Here is a 21,522-nt window from a genome sequence, read left to right on the forward strand (position 1 = left end):
CCCTTGATTTTGATTTCAGTTTTTGCCCAAGGTAAGAAAGGCAGCAAAAGCATTACTTCTACTTGAAGTCAGAATAATTATAATAAAATTTCCTGTAAGTCCTGCTGTCCTTCCCTTCTTTTTACAAGAGGATTGTGTACTGTCTCTAAGAGAATCTGCTTCACTTGTTTAAAGATTGTCAAGGCAACCTGCTGCTTTCCCATTTCCTCCCATTTAGGCTCTTGTTAATAATAGATTAACAAACTCAATTCAAAATGGAAATACCTGAACCTCATCCCCCGCAAAAATGAAAGTAATAATGAAACAACTTTGTGCCAGGCACTAGGTTACATGTGTTTATTTATTCTCTCACCTAAAAGTGCTGTTGGCATCTACGCTCATGGTACCACGGGTGCCATTAACACCTGCGTCTTACGAATGACACTTCCGTCTAAGGAACAGAGCCATTAGATGCCTTCCTGAGGGCATGTAGTATGGAGTCAGGATCAAAGCCAATATGGCCACGGAGCCTGGTACATTCCCAACCAGGACACTACTCCCTGCTAATTTTCATCAGCCCTTCTCAGAAATGTTTCAAATTCACACATCCTGGGAGGCAGCTTCAGATCCCTGAAGTCAGAGCCTCAACCTCGGAATAAACCACCACTGCTTTTTTTAAAGTCACAACATGCTGGACACCTGCCTGGAGCTGGTTCTCATACAACTCACATAGTAGATGCCATACCCACTTCCCAGCAAGAAAACAGAGACACTACCCTCACTCACAGCAAAAGCTTAAGGAACTTCCCCAAGGCCACACCTAGGAAGTGATGAGCGGGGTTTCAAACTTAGGCATGGCTCCACATGCCACCGTTCCAGATCAGACATGGCTATCCTTCACAGCCAGTACGGTCTTATGAAACAGTAGAGAAAGAAAAAGCAAATACTGGGAAACTGAGGTTTGGATTTTACATAGTGTATTAGAAGGAAATAAATTAACAAGAAGAAATTCACTAGCCTATCCAGGAAGCAAGGGTTTCTGCACAGATTCTCTGAGGAAGTGTGGCAGAGCAGAAGGGCGCTGGGCCCAAGTCATAGACCTGAGTTTGAGTCCCAGTCCCGTCATTCCCTTGGGTAGCTTGTTCAACCTCCCTGACCTTAGGTCTAGTCTATATAGTGGGAATTATAACCATCTTATCTATTTCGCTTCAGTATCGTGAAGATTCAAAGTCGCTCAGTCGCGTCTGACTCTTTGCAGCCCCACAGACTGTAACCTGCAAGGCTTCTCTTTCCATAGGATTTCCCAGGCAAGAATACTGGAGTGGGTGGCCATTCCCTTCTCTAAGGAAACTTCCCATCCTAGGGATCAAACCTGGGTCTCCTGTCTTGAAGGCAGATTCTTTCCCGCCTGAGACACCAGTTGTGAAGATTAAATGAGATCAAATATAAGACAGAGCTCTGTATCCAAATGAGATCAAATTGATACTGTTATTATTATGTGGATTAGTAAGACTCTTCCACAGAAAAGAGAAAAAGATGGTGTGTGTGTACTTATTCATAGTATAGGAATATATATGCATGCATGAATATGCATATAAGTACGTATGTACAAGTAAGTTGTGTTGTACAAATGAAGATGAAAAAATTAGTCGTAATGTCACAGAAAAAACCCTGTTCGAGTGTGCTGGGGAGAGCCTGCAGGTCTTGATTTTAGTTGCATATGCTGTGCTGTGCTCAGTCGCTCAGTCGTGTCTGACTCTTTGCGACCCCATATACTGTAGCCTGCCAGGCTCCTCTGTCCATGGGATTTTCCAGGCAAGAATACTGGACTGGGTTGCCATTTCCTCCTTCAGGGGAGCTTCCCCACCCAGGAATTGAACCTGTGTCTCCTACATTGGCAGGCATATTCTTTGCCACTGAGCCACCAGGGAAGCCCCTATCAAATCTGCAGATGGTGTTGAAAGATCGCTGTTGTGACCAAGATAAGAGGGACAGTAGTCCTCAGAGGACTAACACCAAGGTCCTTGCTCCCATAGGTGACTGCAGGGAGCTGCAGTGTGACAGCGAGTCCCACCCAGAGGGCACTGGAAGAGGAGCTCTTACATTCTCAGGAGAGAGACAGTGTGTGTGCTGTGGGGGCGGGGGGTGTATGGGTGTGTATAATAAGAAAAATGAAGATATCACGTGGAGCATGAGACTCTTTGGCAGGTCCTTTAAAAGGAACCAGTACTCAACACCTCTGTGCACAGCGAGCTTGTTCCTGAGAGACCCCAGGCTGCCCACTCACCCTTCCGGCCCCCTTCACTCTCTTTCTTCCCCCAAGTCCTCCGCTACTTTTGTTCACTTCTGGTTTTTCTGCTGAAGCTTGTCTTTTATTGGATTTATCATGTCTACTTTCCTTCCCCACTGGTCGGTTTTTAAACACAGCAGCCAAAATCATCAACATCAGTAGCAATTACATCCATACTCAAGATTACTTTTGTGGAGGGACTTGCCAGAATCCCAGAAAGCAATCTCTTTCTGAGGATTATGCAAATCAGAATCTCATTTTTAACTGACATGTGTGATGAAATACATACTATCTACCAATGAAATTTAATGCTCAAGTGGCATAATAAAATGTGTTTGCAGTGCAGACTTCCCTGGATCCATAAAAGGAAGCAAATTTTCATTAGATTTTTAAGTCAGTGACCAAATCCCTTAGAAAATGTCAAAACTCCCCTTAGCTTGTCAGCCCTACAGAAACAGGTGGTAAGTCAGATTTGACCTGTGGGTTACAGTTTGCCAATCCCTGGTCTAGAACTTTTCATGTATTGAGTATACCTCACACTAAACCCACTGAGACTGAAGTCCTTTGTCTCGTTTTGCCCATCCTCTTTTCCCTAAGCTCATTATTTTCCCCACCCCCTCCCTCCTATTCTGATTTACCAGTTTATCATTTCTCTTCTAGCTTCACCAATGTGAACTATGACCCTCAAAAGAGAATAAGGATCATTTGCCACTTGTAGGTGTACCCAGCCTTGCAGGGGGCACTGATAGAGGGACATACAGAGCCTGTGGTGACCATGTTGGCCGGATCAGTAACCCGCCACCCCTGCCTTTTCCTTCCTGGTCAAGCCCATGCCCACAGTGAGGCTGAAAATACCAGTTGTCCCTTTCCTATCCTTCCTGGCAGACAAGACACAGGTATGCCTGTGGCCCACTCCTGAACAATAAGACTTGAGGAGAAAGAGGTCTGTGTGGGTGCTTTGGGGAAGGGCTTTCCTCACTGGATACAGCAAGGGTGGAGATTGAGAGAGATATAAGAACAGAAGCCTCACTCTCCCCTTGCTTCCTGCTTTTGTATGATGCCACATAAAGACATGACATTTGGAGCTGCAGTAACCAGGAGGGAAGTCCAAGAGCTGATGCAGAGGCATAACAGTGTTAATTCACGGAACCACCCCTGCAGTGCCCCAGCTCTGGACTTCATGGTATAGGTTATGAAGCCCTGTGTTAACATAGACAGTCTTCATTCTTGTGAAGCTTCTGTTGTGACACAGAAAGTGAAAAACTCTTATAAGAAAACAGGAAATGCCAGATTTAATAGACTACCACATGATACTAGTTACACTCTTAATACCTCCTGATTAAGAAAAACCACATATCAATAAGCCCCTCCCTGGCAGCTCTGTCCCATCTACGTCAAAACATGTTCCTATTTCTCCTAATAATCCCTGCTCTATCTCCACCTTCTGTGTCACAGCCAGGCTTCTTGGAAGTTATCTTCCTTTTATCGTTACCCTTATTCTCCTCTTCCTATTCAGTCACCCTCACTCCTCAAGTGGCAGAACACTGTTTTTCTTTCACCCACACTATTCCATCAAATGCTTTCAACAAGAGTTGTCAATGACTTCCATGTTGATAAGCCCAAGCACAGTTTTCAATTCTTATCTTGCTTGACTTCTCCAAGGTATTTATACTATTCACCATGCCTCCCTGACACCACGTTTCCCCAACTTCCTTCTGCATCTTCCTGTCTTTTTCACCGCCTTCTCGTTCTCTACTGGTTCTGAATTAATGTTCCTCAGTGTTCTTTCCTCATCTTACACAAGGTTCTTAGGTAATCTCATCTATACCTACAGCTTTAATTGCTGCCTAAAAATTGATGCGCATACCTGTCAGCCTTTCCCCTAAGTTACAGACCGATGAAACATGGATACTGAATGTCTTAAAGGTGCCTTAACCTCAACATAACCAGGCCAAACCATCATCTACTCCTTCTGCCTCAGTGAATGGCACTACAGTCTGCCAAGCGGCCCAGATCAGAGCCTCAGACATCGTTCTGACATCTCTGTCCATGGTCTTGCATATAACATGCCTCCCCCCTGCTTGCAATATTCTTGCCTTATTTTGTGACACGGGAATCCCTCTTCATCCTTCAAAATCCTTCAATGAAAAGTCAGCCCCTCTAGGAAATCTTTTCTAGTTCTAACTGTAAGTTGCTTTCTGCTCAGCATTTCCTTATTTCTTAGGTTACATGTCTGTTATAGCCTTCATTATATTATTTATATCATCTGTATATCTGGGCAGACTATGAGTTGGAGAACAAAAACTGTATTTCATTTATATTTGTATGGCCATTGTCTAACACAGTGGTGGGCACATTCAAGAAGACTATCAAGAAATAGTCGTTGAGTGAAATAATAAATATGTATAATTATTTCTTGGGTAACTATATTAATGAGAAAAAACTAAGATTTCATGATTGATAGGCAAATATTCTAACTCAACGCTTGTCAGTGATTGGATAGCAACACCCACATAATTTTAGAATTTAGAGTTGGAAAAAATATCTATGTATATATATGGTCCAGCTCCTTTATGAACCTGTTAGGGTGCATTTGTAACTAGCAGTGCCAGTCTTCCTGTTGACAGTTTATCACTAAAATCCTTCAGGTGTTAGTTCCTTTAGAAAGGTAAAACACGCCCCCAGGAATTCAAGTAATACTATTCACTTGCTTACAAACGTTTTTGCCCACGTTGATGAATTTCAGCCCAAATCAAATCCTCCCTAATTCCAAACACATTCAAATGGACAGAATTCTAACATATTTTGCAAGGTTGCTTTTTGTCCTATTGTTTCATCTCATTTCGTGTCTTATTTTCTTAGCAAATACATTTAGACTTCCGGCACTAAGTTGAGACTTCCCTGGCACAATAATCCTTTTTATCGCTAGATTTGGCAGGAACCACCATTTTGATGGATTAATGTATTACTTAATGAAGCAGAGCAGTTACTTTAACAAATGCTAATTGTCAAAACTCTGGACTTCAAGTTGGGTAAACATAGTTATTAGTGATAAATGTCCTCAGAGTTGCATTTCTGGCTATTTTTCTAATGAAAATTTCCACAGTATTTAGTACAGGATATTAAAGAAGCTTAATGATAATTTTAATAGTCTACTTAGACCTTTATAGAGATTGAAAATAAAGTGTTTCCTTGCTTCACTAATCTTCAGACCCTAATTGCTAAAACAACATATCTTTTTTGAGTTCTACAAAGTTTTTTACTTCAAATTGTACATCAATCAAAAGCCTCCTGCTTCATTTACTGGGCCCTTACTTATGTTAACTAGTTTCTGCTGCTGCTGCTGCTGCTAAGTCGCTTCACCCCATAGACGGCAGCCCACCAGGCTCCGCCATCCCTGGGATTCTCCAAGCAAGAACACTGGACTGGGTTGCCATTTCCTTCTACTAACTAGTTTCTAGAGAAGCTGTTTCCCTGTTACTTAATCAAGAACCTTCCTTTGTTATTAATATTAAACTAAACATGAGCCCAAAGTCTACATTTTCCAGAACTGCAGCATAAATGTCATCACAGGTTAGAGTAGAAACCATACTCCCTTCAGACCATCTTTCTTTTTAAGATTTATTTATTTATTGTTGGCCGTGCTGGGTCTTCGTTGCTGTGCGCAGGCTTCTCATTGTGGTGGCTTCTCTTGTGGATCATGGGCTCTAGAGCACTGGCTAATTAGTTGTGGCACAAGGGCTTAGTTGCTGTGCAACATGTTGAATCTTCCTGGACCAGGAATTGAACTTCTATCCTCTGCATCAGCAGGCAGATTCTTAACTACTGGACCACCACTGAAGACCCTCAAACCATCTTTAAAGGTTAACAATTATCTTCCATTTCTATTCCCTTCAAGAATTCAAGTGGAAAACTTGACATTATTAGTCATAACTTTATTCAAATATCAATGAACAAATATGTTATAAAGCTTCCATTTAGCTGTGTCAAATAACAATGCGTAATATGAGTAACTTCTCCCCCTTCTGAAGAACAGGAGCAGAAGCAAGACGGGTTTCCCCATGCCCAACTGAAAGAGGCTTTGAAAAGGTTTATGACTCGTGCAGGGATGCTTTCTGGGGAGAGCAGGGTGGCCCCCCAAGCTGTCTGTGGATGGCTTGTGAGAGCAGGGAAAGGAGACTGGTTCTGGGGTTGCATTATGGTTAAAGGGTGGGCCGGGAAAGGGTTCCCATGCATGCTCGAGGGCTTGGAAAGCACCCAAGGAAGGAGCACCCAGGCTTTCTCATCAACTTGCTCAGAGATGGAACCAAGAGGAAGGGGAGCGCTGAAGTTTGAAATCTGTCAGCAAACATCAAAAATGGAGCAATAGCTCTATGTTACTAGACTCATAATGTGTCATAGAGTTATGTCTAACTCTATGATACAATAGTTAGAAATGGAAGGAAGCCTAGTATATCAGTTGCTACAGTGAGATTGTAATGTTATAATAATGTTACATAATAACCCCCACATTTTATTAGCTCTTCTGTTTGAAATCCTAAAAGATGAGGCTGTTAAAGTGCTGCACTTGTTATATCAGCAAATTTGGAAAACTCAGGAGTGGCCACAGGACTAGAAAATGTCAGTTTTTATTCTAATTCCAAAGAAGGGCAATGCCAAAGAATGTTCAAACTACTGTACAATTGCACTCATTTCACATGCTAGCAAGGTTATACTCAAAATCCTTCAGACTAGGCTTCAGCAGTATGTGAACTGAGCACTTCCAGATGTACAAGCTAGGTTTAGAAAAGGCAGAGGAACCAGTGATCAAATTGCCAACATTTGTTGGGTCATAAAGAAAGCAAGAAAATTCCAGAAAAACATTACTTCTGATTCATTGACTATTCTAAAGCCTTGACTGTGTGGATCACAGAAAACTGTGGAAAATTCTGAAAGAGATTAGAATATCAGAACCTCTTACCTGTCTCATGAGAAACCTGTATGCAGGTCAAGAAGCAACAGTTATAACTGGACATGGAACAACAGACTGGTTCAAAACTGGGAAAGGAGTAAGACAAAGCTGTAAATTGTCACTCTGTTTATTTTACATATAAGTAGAGTACATCATGTGAAATGCCAGGCTGGATGAATCACAAGCTGGAATCAAGATTGCCCGGAGAAATATGAACAACCTCAGATATGCAGATGACACCACTCTAATGACAGAAAGTGAAGAGTAACTAAAGAGCCTCTTGATGAAAGTGAAAGAGGAGAGTGAAAAAGTTGGCTTAAAACTCAACATTCAAAAAAGTAAGATCATGGCATCCTGTCCCATCACTTAATGGCAAATAGGAGGGGGAAAAATAAAAACTGTGACAGATTTTATTTTCTTGGGCTCTAAAATCATTGCAGACGATGACTGCGGTCATGATATTAAAAGATGCTTGCTCCTTGGAAGGAAAGCTATGACACACCTAGATGGCATATTAAGAAGCAGAGACAACACTCGGCCAAACAAAGGTCTCTATAGTCAAAGCTATGGTTTTTCCAGTAGTCATGTATGGATGTGAGAGTTGGACTATAAAGAAAACTGAGCACTGAAGAATTGATGCTTTTGAACTGTGGTATTGGAGAAGACTCTTGAGAGTCCCTTGGACAGCAAGGAGATCAAACCAGTCAGTCCTACTATAAATATTCATTAGAAGGACTAATGCTGAAGCTCCAATACTTTGGCCACCTGATTTGAAGAGCTAACTCATTGTAAAAGATCCTAATTCTGGGAAAGATTGAAGGCAAAAGGAGAAGGGGGCGATAGAGGATGAGTTGGTTGGATAGCATTACCAACTCAATGAACATGAGTTTGAGCAAACTCCGGGACATACTGAAGGACAGGGAAGCCTAGCAACAGTCTAAGGGGTTGCAGAGAGTCGGACACAACTTAGCAACAACAAAATTTTAATGGCATGCCAAGAAAAAAAGTTGTTGTTCTCATGGCTGGAATCAACAAGACAGCTCTGCTGATCTTGCCAGAATGTACTCATCTGGGTTAGTCAGCTGTAAGTGGATCTCAGCTGGCTTTGCCTACGATGACTTGTAACTCAGCTCTGCTCCATGTCTCAACCTCCAACAAGCTAGTGCAGCCACACTATCAAGGCAAAGGCAGAAGTAGAATAGCAAGCCAGTCCAGTTACAAGTATGTTTTAAACTTGTGTTTGTAGTTTTGTTACATTTATATTGACCAAAAAAGCTACATGTCTAAGCCAAGAGCTACAGCAGGAAAACAAAAGCTGTATGGAGAAAAAGAGTGAAGCACTGGGGCCATTTTTGCAATCTACAATACAAATAGATTACGAACATATCATAACCTCTTACCCTACTTTACAGTACTAAGAGAAAGTCAGTTCAACGAGCTACTCACTATCAAGTGCCAAAACTGTCCTTGAAATTGGGACTATAAAAAATAAATGATATAATACTAAAGAGTTTACAGTTTGTTACTTGGAGAAAATTAAATAAATTAGCACATTATTAAGATAAATTAAAAGTCAGTGTGGTAAGTATAACAACAGATAGTTTAATGAAGTGGCACAGAAAAGATACCGATTAACTCTTTTGCCTCCTTTACCATATATTTCACAGCCAATTTAATAGATTTTTACGGAAATTAAATTTCCTCCTGATTCTGACGACATGAAGAAAGAGCTGACTGTGATTCCCCAAAGAATAGCCTCATAAAATTGCAGTATCTTTAAAAACAAAACTAAATTGTAAGTTCTATCAGGCTAGCAGAAAGTCATCTGATTCTTTTGTTGCTCAATTACACTTAGTAATCATCCAGTTTCAACCAAAATTTATTGTGTGCCTACCTGTGCAAGCTATTTCTTCTGGGAATCTGCTGGGATGTGGAGAGGCCTGGGAAAGAGGACTAAACAAAGATGATTTAAAAATATGGTATCTGCCTTCAAATAACTTCCAGCTTAGTCCGACTTACTCTGAAGTCCATTGTATAAAACATATACAAGCAAAGCTGTTGGGCTTAAAGTAAAAGTTGGGAGTCTGGAGCCCCCTCTATCCCAGGCCACTGCTGAGGACACTGTATGGAGACTAGAAGACTGCATGCGTGCTCAGTCGTGTCTGATTCTTTGTGACCCCATGGACTGGAGCCCACCAGGCTCCTCTGTCCATGAGATTTCCCAGGCAAGAATACTGGAGTGGGTTGCCATTTCCCTCTGCAGGGGATCTTCCTGACCCAGGGATCGAACTTGCAGGTGGATTCTTCGGCACTAGGGCCACCGGGGAAGCCCAGGTCCAATCCATCTCACTTTGTCTCTTCAGCGCTCTCTCACATGTAGACATACAGTGTCCCACTCCATACAGAAACTTCAGTGTAACATGGCATTAAATGAAGCCCGAACATGGTAGACCTTGAATGTATATAAAAGAAAGGAACTCTGAATAGAGTTCACAAATTTCCAGGTCAGTAGCTGTAAATGGAATCATAACTAGGGTTATTCTAGCACGGTTTGGGAATAAGATGATGAGTTAATCTTCCAGCTTGTGGCAGTTTGTGGCTTATTCTTAAACTTTGAAGTGGAATTCTTTGAGACTTAAAGAAAGGGATATAAATACATTGCTGGATTTTCTCCATTAATCAAGATTGTTTATGAGGAAAAAGTTTACCATTGTTCTGAAATATTTTTTCCTCTAGTTAATCCACATTATTTTTAGGGGGCTTTGCCTAGAAGGAAGACTAATTCTTTATGTTCCTTTCTTTTAGGTCCTACTCCCATAGCTTTAAACTGTCACTTGGAATCTTTTGGGAAGGTGAAACAGAAGTGGGCAGACAAATGTTTGGAAAATAAAACCTCCATAAAACTCTACCATCCTATAAATGGTTCTGTCTGGATGGATTCCTTGAGATGTGTTTTATTTCCATTAAAAACTCAAAAACTCTGAAACATTCACTGTTCACATCCCAAAGCCTGGTGGGGAAAATATTCATCATCTGAAGTATTCAAGACAAGCTTGAAGAAATAAAAGAAACGAATTGTTCGCCGGACCACCTTGGGAGGAGAAGTTCCCGCAGAGCCCAAGACGGTGTTAAAAGCGTGTCCAAACAACGCTGCGTTCAGAAAAGAAGAGGTGGGCGTCGGACGGTGCCCAGAGCTAGCGGGTCGGTGTCATTTTCCGCTTCCATTGCCCCTCTCTGTCCTGCGCGTCCTCACTGTCTTAGCAGCCCGTCCGCGCTCTTGGCTCTGCTCACTTCCCCGTCCGTCCGGGTCTGCGACCACTCCCACCTCCCCAGAACCGAGTCGGGCGGAGGGGCCCCTTCGCGTCCCCCGTCCCCAGGCCTTTCTCTCCGCCGCCCCGGCCACCCCCGCACTTCCCGCCCAAAGGGGCTCCTGGCCAAGGGGGCCGCCCCGGCCTCGGCCCTTCCCCGCCCCGGCCCGCCGGCTCATAAAGCGCCGAGCCCTGCCGCCGGCGCAGCCAGCTCCGCGGCGCCGGGACGCGAGCGCCGCCCCCGACGGCTGCCCGGACGCCGCCGCGCTCGCCTCACCTGCGCAGCCCGCGGGAAGCCCGACCCCGGGCCGCGCGCCGCCCGCACCCCAGGCGGGGCCCGCCGCTGCCGAGACTGCCGCGCGCCCGCGGGGAGCGCGGAGAGCCAACATGTGGGCCCCGCGCGGAGCCACCTTGCTCCTGCTGCACCTGGCCCTGCAGACCTGGCTGGGGGCCGGCGCCCAGGCCACCCCGCAGGGTAAGTGGGTGCGAGCCGGGCTCCGGGCCGCCGAGCCCGCCGTCCCGCAGCTCCGCTTGGGCGAACGGAGGGACCAGCCCCGCGCGCTGCTCCGCCCTTGGCTCCCGGGTCCCTCTGGGCACCTCTCTGTGCCTCTGGGGCCCGAGGCAAAGCATACTGTGCTTGGAAGCGGTCATTAGGGATTAGAATTTTCGGAGATTCGATTAACCGGCGGTGAGATCATTTCCCTATACAATAGTTTGGGGGGATGTAAAATTTATTTTCAATCTAGGCAAAGAGGTGGGGTTCACTTCCAAGTCTGTAGCGCGGCCCTAGACCTCGAACACGTCCCGTCTGGAGTACGGTGAAATCTGGATTCTGTGCCCTGCGGCTCTGTGGTCTGCCCTGCCCCCAGCGATGACGTCCTAAATCCTTCGATGTTAGCCTAGTCTGAGGCCACATACCCGAGAAAGGTGCAGTATTACTCTCTTGCCCTGCCGCTCGCCTTTTTCTGCTCCAGCTCTGCTGGGGCTTTGGGAGTTGGCTTGATCTCTTGATCCTGGAGGTAAATTGAACAGGAAGGCTAAGAAATGGGTCTTTCTCTACAGAGGTTAAAAATTCGATAAATAATTTGAAAAGCACTTGGATAATCAATCTTCAAACCCCTTTGTGAAAAGAACCGTTGTGCAGAAAGCACTTAAGCTTAAACAGAATTTTGGGAAGACCGAAAGGAAGAAGTTATTTAACCAAGAAAAGATCTTAGGGCTGTAATTGGCTAGCCAGTGATCGCCTTCATCTGTTTGAAATTGATGCCTGGGGTTAATTTCTTTCGGGCTAAGGAAATAAAACTTGTAGTAAAAATTGCTATTTCTAGGAAGCCAGAATCAAGATTGCTTATCCTGGTCCCTTCCCCTCCCACTACAGTAATTACCCGTTTAAACTTTGCATTTCACCCAGCAACTCATTCTGATTCCAGGCCAGGCTACCAGAATTGTATTGTCAGGGGGTACTGAACTGCTTTTAGTTTGAGTTGAAATGTTTAAAACGCTGCAGTTTATTCATTGCAACCTTGCTTCTGGGAAGGTAAGAAAGGAAACTTTAAAAAAAATTAATGTATAATTGGCATATAATGTTATATTAGTTTCAAGTGTACAACATAATGATTTGATAATTGTATACATTGCAAAACGTTCACCACAAGTCTAGTTAATATCTGTCGCCACACATGGCTGCAATTTTTTTTCTCGTGATGAGGACTTTAAGATCTACTCTCTCAGCAACTCTCAAATATGCAATCCAGTACTATTAACTGTAGTCACCAGGCTGTACGTTACATCCCCATGGCTTATTTTATAACTAGAAGTTTGTACCGTTTGGCCTTCTTCATCTATTTCACCCCCACAATCACAACTCCCACTTCTGGCAACCATTAGTTTGTTCTCTGTATTCTATGAGATTCTTCTTGTTTGTTTTTCAGATTTCACATATGAGATCATATGTAATTTGTTTTTCCCATTACACTTAGAATAATGCCCATGAAGTCCATCCATGTTGTTATAAATGGCAAGATTTCATTCCTTTTTTATGATTGGATAGTATTCTGTCGTATATGTGTGTCTACACACATATATATGTCATTTTCTTTATCCATTCATCCATTGATAGACACTGGTTGTTTTCATATCTTGGTTTTTATAAATAGTGCTGTGATGAATAACTCCGTGTATCTTTTAGAGTTAATGGTTTCATTTTCTTTGGATAAATACTCAGGGGTGAAATTGATGGATCATATGGTAGCTCTATTTTTAGTTTTTTGAGAACCCTTCATACTGTTTTCCATAGTGACTGCACCAACTTGCATTCCCACCAGTGATGTACAAGGGTTCCCTTTTCCCCACATTCTCACCAGTACTTGCTGTTTCTTGTCTTTTTAATAGTAGCCATTCTAACAGGTGTAAGGTAACATGTCACTGTGGTTTTGATTTGCATTTCTCTGGTTACTAGTGATGTTGGGCAGAGAAGGCAATGGCAAGCCACTCCAGTACTCTTGCTTAGAAAATCCCATGGATGGAGGAGCCTGGTAGGCTGCAGTCCGTGGGGTCGCTAAGGGTCGGACACGACTGAGCGACTTCACTTTCACTTTTCACTTTCACACATTGGAGAAGGAAATGGCAACCCACTCCAGTGTTCTTGCCTGGAGAATCCCAGGGACGGGGGAGCCTGGTGGGCTTCCGTCTATGGTGTCACACAGAGTCGGACACGACTGAAGTGACTTAGCAGCAGCAGCAGTGATGTTGGGCATCTGTTCACATATACACTGGCTGGCTGTCTTCTTTGGGGAAAAGTTTATTTGGATTTTCTGCCCAATTTTAAACATGTTTGGTTGTAGTTCTTTGTTGCTTTGCTTGTCTTTTCTGTTGAGTTGTATGAATTCATTATATGTTTTGGATATTAACCCCTTACAGCAGAGATGTGATGTGCAGATATTTTCTCCCACTCCATAGGCTGCCTTTTCATTTCACTGGTTTCCTTTGCTGTGTAGAAGCCTTTTAGTTTGATGTAGTCTCCCTTGTTTACTTTTCTTTGTTGACTTTGCTTTTGGTGTCAGAAGGAAGCTTTTTAACACAGTTCAAAAACTTTCTTATTGCAGACATTATTTAACAGGTTTGAATTCATGGGTCTAATATTTTGTGTTACTCGAATTCTTGACATTTAAACATGCAACTTCATGGTATGCAGGTATGGATTTTGCTTCTCCTGAGACAGAGCTGCCTGTTTTGTGGAGACTTGAAATCAGGCTATACCTACATTATCTGGTTAATTTAATTGCTGTAGATGATCTGATTAAGTCAAGTTTCTGATAGATGCCTTTATTGAATTGATTAGTCTTACAATTATCAGCTCAGCTGAAAAGTTTGCTCGTCTCCTTTTTCCTCTGAGCTGCCTTGCTATTCTTATTAGTAAGTATTTGATTTTCATGACACGGTGGTTGGGTTCATTTTCAGCAGTAATTTCACCTGTAACACTAGAAGATTGTGCTTAGATCTTGGCACTATTACTGAAGTGTAATAACATTAATAGAAACTTGTAGTGTCTCATTTCCTTTTCAGAATGCTCTCCAAACTCATTACTAACTAATCCCAACTCTGCCTCTTGAGAGAGAAGCCAGTGGATTAGAAGAACCATACAGACTAAAATGTGATTAATATAGTTTGAGGTGAATTATGAAGTAATCATGGTCAAAGCAAGAATCAGGAATACCAAGAGTTTAGTTCTGCATGCAGTTCCCATCCTTGAAACACACATCTCTTTCCTGAAGATGTCTTGTCCTAAAGGGAACTTTTAAATATGTTGTCTTATTTCCCTTCTCTTTCACTGGTGAAAATATAAAGTTTCCAGTTCTCTGTAAATTTAAAAATTCTCCATGCCCTCTTGAAGTACACTGGGCAGCAATCCTCACATTTGGGAAATGTGGGACACAAGAAAGAACATAATAGATAATCTTCTTTCCAACACTGCTAGTGTTAATTTCATTATTGTGAAAGATTATCAGTATACATGAAAGAAACAATACAGATCCAATCCAAAGACATATCATCTACAGTAGACATTCCTAAGTAACTAGGCTTTTACCTACTTCTTTTATAACTATTATTTTTTCTTACAAAAGCAATACATCTTCATTGTAAAAAAAAAACAATAGAAAATTGGATAAACAAAAGAAAAGGAAGTTAAACATGTAAATATAATCATACAACCCAGAGATAGGTACTGTTCATGTTAGCATTTCGTCATGTTGCTTTTCAGTTCTTTTTGTAGTTCAGTTCGGTTTTGTCGCTTAGTTGTGTCCAAATCTTTGTGACCCCATGGACTGCAGCACGCCAGTCTTCCCTGTCCCATCACCAAATCCCAGAGTTTACTCAAACTCATGTGCATTGATTCTGTGATGCTATTCAACCATCTCATCTTCTGTCATCCCCTTCTACTTCTGCCTTCAATCTTTCTCAGCATCAGAGTCCTTTCAAATGAGTCAGTTCTTTCCATCAGATGGCCAAAGTATTGGAGTTCCAGCTTCAACCTAAGTTCTTCCGGTGAATATTCAGGACTGATTTCCTTTAGGATGGACTGGTTTGATCTCCTTGCTGTCCAAGGAACTCTCAAGAGTCTTCTCCAACACCACAGTTCAAAAGCATCAATTCTTCAGTGCTCAGCTTTCTTTAGAGTCCAACTCTCACATCTATACATGACTACTGGAAAACCATAGCTTTGACTAGATAGACCTTTGTTGGCAAAGTAATGTCTCTGCTTTTTAATATGCTGTCTAGGTTGGTCATAACTTTCCTTCCAAGGAGTAAGTGGCATTTAATTTCATGGCTGCAGTTACCATCCGCAGTGATTTTGGAGCCCCAAAAAATAAAGTCTGACACTGTTTTCACTGTTTCCCCATCTATTTCCCATGAAGTGATGGGATCAGATGCCATGATCTTAGTTTTCTGAATGTTGAGCTTTAAGCCAGCCTCTTCACTCTCCTCTTTCACTTTCATCAAGAGGCTTTTTAGTTCTTTGCTTTCTGGCATAAGGATGGTGTCATCTGCATATCTGAGGTTATTGATATTTCTCCCAGAAAATCTTGATTCCAGCTTGTGCTTCATCCAGTCCAGCATTTCTCATGATGTACTCTGCATAGAAGTTAAATAAGTAGGGTGACAATATACAGCCTTGATGTACTCCTTTTGCAATTTAGAACCAGTCTGTTGTTCCATGTCCAGTTCTAACTGTTGCTTCCTGACCTACATACAGATTTCTCAAGAGGCAGGTAAGGTTGTCTGGTATTCCCGTCTCTTGAAGAATTTTCCACAGTTTGTTGTGGAGGCTTTGGCACAGACAATAAAGCAGAAGTAGATGTTATTCTGAAATTCTCTTGCTTTTCTGATGATCCAGCAGATGTTGGTAATTTGATATCTGGTTCCTCTGCCTTTTCTAAATCCAGCTTGAACATCTGAAAGGTACTGCTGAAGCCTGGCTTGGAGAATTTTGAGCATTACTTTGCTAGCGTTGAGATGAGTACAATTGTGCAGTAGTTTGAGCATTCTTTGGCATTCCCTTTCTTTGGGATTGGAATGAAAACTGACCTTTTCCAGTCCTGTGGCCACTGCTGAGTTTTCCAAATTTGCTGACATATTGAGTGCAGCACTTTCACAGCATCATCTTTCAGGATTTGAAATAGCTCAACTGGAATTCCATCACCTCCTCTAGCTTTGTTTGTAGTGATGCTTCCTAAGGCCCACTTGACTTCACATTCCAGGATGTCTGGCTCTAGGTGAATGATCACACCATCATGATTATCTGGCTCATGAAGATCTTTTTTGAACAGTTCTTCTGTGTATTCTTGCCACCTCTTCTTAATACCTTCTGCTTCTGTTAGGTTCATAACGTTTCTGTCCTTTATCGAGCCCATCTTTGCATGAAATATTCCCTTGATATCTCTAATTTTCTTGAAGAAATCTCTCGTTTTTCCCATTCTGTTGTTTTCCTCTATTTATTTGTATTGATCTCCGAGGAAAGCTTTCTTATCTCTCCTTTCTATTCTTTGGAACTCTGCATTCAGGTGGATATATCTTTCCTTTTCTCCTTTGTCTTTCACTTCTCTTCTTTTCACAGCTATTTGTAAGGCCTCCTCAGACAACCATTTTGCCTTTTTGCACTTCTTTTTCTTGGGGACGGTCTTGATCCCTGCCTCCTGTACAATGTCACAAACCTCCATCCATATTTCTTCAGGCACTCTATGTCTATCAGATCTAATCCCATGAATCTACTTCTCACTTCCACTGTATAATTGTAAGGTATTTGATTTAGGTCTTACCTGAATGATCTAGTGGTTTTTCCTGCTTTCTTCAATTTAAGTCTGAATTTAGCAGTAAGGAGTTCATAATCTGAGCCCCAGTCAGCTCCTGTTCTTGTTTTTGCTGACGGTATACAGCTTCTCCGTCTTTGGCTGCAAAGAATATAATCAATCTGATTTCAGTGTTGACCATCTGGTGATGTCCATGTGTAGAGTCTTCTCTTGTGTTGTTGGAGAAGGGTGTTTGGTATGACCAGTGTGTTCTCTTGGCAAAACTCTATTGGCCTTTGCCCTGCTTCATTCTGTACTCCAAAGCCAAATTTGCCCGTTGCTCCAGGTATTTCTTGACTTACTACTTTTGCATTCCAGTCCCCTGTAATGAAAAGGATTTCTTTTTTGGGTGTTAATTCTAGAAGGTCTTGTAGGTCTTCATAGAACCGTTCAACTTCAGCTTCTTCAGCATTACTGGTCGGGGCATAGGCTTGGATTACCGTGATGATCTTTCTCCCCTTAATATATCATGAGCATCTTTCCCTATGTAAGTATTCAGCTGCGTTAATAGATAGTATTTCTCTTTTTGGGTAGACCAAAATTTCCTGGGTAGCTCAGGTAGTAAAGAATCCACCTGCAATGCAGGAGATCCTGGTTCGATTCCCAGGCTGGGAAGATCCCCTGGAAAAAGGATAGACTACCCACTCCAGTATTCTTTGGCTTCCCTGGTGGCTAAGACAGTAAAGAATCTGCATGCAATGTGGGAGACCTGGGTTCTCTCCCTGGGTTGGGAAGATCCCCTGAAGGAGACCATGGCAACCCACTCCAGTATTTTAGCCTGGAGAAACGTCATGGACAGAGGAGCCTGTCTGGCTACAGTCCATGGGGTCACAGAGAGTTGGATGAGACTAAGCACAGCATTAAACATACTTAGCTGGGGCTCTAGCATAAGACACTTGATTGTTTCCAGTGTTTTGAAATTGTAAATAATTTATTGAACATTTGCAGTGCCACAGGATGGCTTGGGATGGCTGAACCCCTATAAGGTCTGTCAAACCCTACTATCTCTGGTAAAGAGAGGTGAAATGCTATGCCAGCAAAGATCCAGGTTTCCCACCTCTTCCAACTGGATTTTCACGTAACTTCTTCTTATGTAGAAGCTTTAGAATTAAAACTGGTGGTGAATCTCCTTGTACCTAAATACATTACTGTGTTATCCATTATTTTCTTAAGATAAATTCCTTTAGTAAAATCACTAAATCAAAGAGCATGTGTGTCTTAGGGTCTTTGATACTGTTTTCTAAACTGGCTTCAAAGTGTTTATTCTAGTGTAAACCTTTACCCACCGGTATATGAGTACCCAGTTCCCCGAATTCTCACCAACAGTTAGGTATTGTTGTATTTATTGTTTTTTTCAATTTGATGAGGGAAATAATACCTTATTGTGTTTTTTTAATGTTTATTTAAGAGTCGGACACGACTGAGCGACTTCACTTTCACTTTTCACTTTCATGCATTGGAGAAAGAAATGGCAACCCACTCCAGTGTTCTTGCCTGGAGAATCCCAGGTACGGGGGAGCCTGGTAGGCTGCCGTCTATGGGGTCGCACAGAATCGGACATGACTGAAGCGACTTAGCAGCAGCAGCAGCAGTGTTGGGTCTTCATTGCTTGCAAGGGCTTTCTCTAGTTGCAGTGAGCAGGGGCTCCCCTTCCTTGCCCTGTGCCGGCTTCTCATTGTGGTGGCTTCTCTTTTGAGGAGCACAAGCTCTTGGCACACAGGCCCAGTAGTTGTGGTGTGTGGGCTTGTTAGTTGTGCCTTGCGAGCTCAGTCATTGTGGCGCATTAGTTGCCCTGCAGCATGTGGGATCTTCTCAGAGCAGGGATCGAACCAGTGTCCCCTGCATTGGCAGGTATATTCTTAACTGGACCACCAGGGAAGCCCTACCTTGATGTTTAAGTTAGCAATTCCTTCATCATTAGTTAAGCGTGTGAACACATTATTTATGTACTTATTTGCCCTTGTAATACTTTTTCTGTAAATTGTTTTTTCATGTTATGTGCCCATTTTTTTTTTCTGTTATTATGCTTATTTCATTGATTTGTAAGAACTCTTTATAAATTACGGATGCTATGAACATCTTTAGTAACCAGATTATTATATCCAGAAAACAGCTCTGGAGCCTGAAGTTCTTGCAGGCTGTGGAAATGTTCAAACAATTTTGCATAAACCAAAAGAAACACGAGGTAACAGTCTAGTGAGAGTTACCCAAATTTGGCCTTTGCCTTTGAAATTAACTGGACACACTTTTTTATAGCTTTCATAAATTTTAAAAGTGCAGCTAGCTTGTATCAAAAGCAACTTGTACAATATAAAGTTAGATTCTAGATTTTGTAGACCAACTCTATCAGGTTATACAGTCAAGAAATAGAAAGCACGTTGTACTGTCTCTGTTTCGTTTCCACATTGTCAGAGTCACAGTTTCTTCGCAGAAAAATATTGAAGTGTAGATGCACAAAGGCACACTTAGGTCCCACAAAGGTAGCAAATTGTTTTGTTGACACTGTGTCTCCCACCACATCCATGCTTTCTATGGCATTCCCCGTGTCATTTATTACTGACCAGGAATAGACAGTTGGATTTGATCCAGGAGGCACATGAGGGATCCCAAGGCAGAAATTCACTACTAGGGGACATAAGAAAAACAATGACTTGGATGCTCTTACCTATATGCATGCGCGCTTGCTAAGGTTGCTTCAGTCATGTCCAATTCTCTGCGACCCATGGACTATAGCCTGCCAGCCTCCTCAGTCTGTGGGATTCTCCAGGCAAGAATACTGGAGTGGGTTGTCATGCCCTCCTCCAGAGGATCTTTCCGATCCAAGGATCAAACCTGCATGGTTTCTTATGTCTCCTACATTGGCAGGTGGGTTCTTTACCACTAGCCCCACCTGGGAAGCCCATGTTCTTTCCCGATCCCCCACATGCTAAACATTTAGTGCTTTTCCTGGTGGGCATTTTCAGAATCACTTCTTCAGGCAAAATGGGTTTGCCAATTTTGTCTTCTCTTGAGGTCTGTAACTTGGTGATGAATACTGTACTATATTTCTTCTGGTTCAAATATCCAGTCACTGTGGAGTGGTAAGAGAGAATTGGCAAGTTTGACAATGTGGGAAAATGATTATAATATCAGCTTACATCATAGCTTACTGTAAAAACTGTCCCCACTCAAAAAGAAAACAAAAACCACGTTTGTCCATAAGGTAAACCTTTCACTGATTGTCCTTGTCTTCCCGTTCTCCCCAGTCTTTGACCTTCTCCCATCTGCCAGTCAGAGGCTGAACCCCAGCGTTCTGCAGCCAATCCTGACAGACCCCACTCTGAATGAGCTCTACGTGATCTCCACCTTCAAGCTGCAGTCGAAAAGCTCGGCCACCATCTTCGGCCTTTACTCTTCAGCTGACCACAGCAAATATTTTGAATTTACTGTCATGGGACGCTTAAATAAAGGTAAGCAAGTTTGTAGAAATCATTTTCTTAAAAATCCTCTCTGCCTCTTCCAGGATCTGGGTGGGGTGGCGAGGGGGGGGGTCTTCTTTCCTTCAGGTGGTTCCATCCACTGTTCGTTTCAGCTTTCAATACCAAATTCTTCTACTTGTACATATACCTGTATAGGGAGGGTGAGTTGATATTGGGAGAAAGAAGGAAGACTTGCTTGTGGCCAAAATGCACTTTGACATTGCCCCATCCTCATGTATTCTGGATCCGGTTCCTGAAGGGACAGGACCCAGCGCAATTTAAGCCACTGTGTTAGTTCGATCTGCTGTAACACATATCATAAACTCTGTAAAGTCTGTGGCTTAAGCAATAGACTTTACTTTCCCACAGTACCGGAGACTGGTAAGTCCAAGGTCAAGCTGCCAGCAGATTGGTGCCTGGTGAGAGCCTGTGTGCTGACTTGTAAGTGGGCACCTTCTCACTTGTCTTCACATGGCCTTTCCTCGGTGTGTACTGGTGGGGAGAGAAAAAGAGAAAACTCTGTCTTCCTTTTCTTATAAGGACACGGATGCCATCAGGAGGGCCCTACCCTCATGAGCTCATCTAAACCGAATTACCACCCAGAGGCCCACTTCCTATACCATCACTCTGAGGACCGGGGCTCCAACATGTGACTTTGAGGGGAACGTAAGCACTCAGCCTGCAGTAGCCACTCACCCCATTCTTTGTGCTCCCGCAGAGGCATGTGGCAGACTTAACTCCTAGCTCTGCAAGCAGCGCCCAGACTTGATGGGGACAATGTATCTCACAGGTGGAACTAAATGAACAGCTCTCTTTTCCACCTGTTTTGTGCCAGTTTACACAGATCTGTCACTTGGTTGTTCCCCCTGCTGTCAAATGTTTCACTGTCACAGTGAGTTACTACGGTATACTAAGAAATGACTCCCAAAGAAAAAGGTCACTGTTTTTTCATCTCCTCCTCTTCCACCCGTGCCCTGGGGACAGCACCTGTTCCTGCTTATTGAGGAATGTGACAGATATGTGTCTGTGGTGCCTGATGTTTTTAATAAAAAGGATTGGTCTTTTCTGCAGACATTTTTTATTTATTTCAATTTGCTTTACAAAGGAGATCCTTCGAGCACTTCAGGCTCTCTCAAACTCTAATTGTGATTGAACACTTAAAGCTGCAGGTGTTAGGAACTGAAAGAAA

General features: G+C 42.7%; 1 protein-coding gene across 1 annotated transcript in view; it reads left to right on the top strand.

The window, feature by feature from the left end:
• The first annotated feature begins 10,767 nt into the window (after positions 1-10,767).
• Positions 10,768-21,522, top strand: part of THBS4 (thrombospondin 4) — a 55,091-nt gene continuing 44,336 nt past the window's right edge. The window contains exons 1-2 of the mRNA XM_088839900.1: positions 10,768-11,003; positions 20,121-20,324. Coding sequence (XP_088696026.1) covers positions 10,916-11,003; positions 20,121-20,324 — 292 coding nt within the window. The 5' untranslated portion in view covers positions 10,768-10,915. The remainder of the gene's footprint in view (positions 11,004-20,120; positions 20,325-21,522) is intronic.

The sequence above is a fragment of the Moschus berezovskii genome, chromosome 9 (assembly GCF_049115385.1).
Source record: "Moschus berezovskii isolate FMDL1 chromosome 9, NW_MosBer_1.0, whole genome shotgun sequence".
In the NCBI taxonomy this organism is placed as follows: Eukaryota; Metazoa; Chordata; class Mammalia; order Artiodactyla; family Moschidae; genus Moschus; species Moschus berezovskii.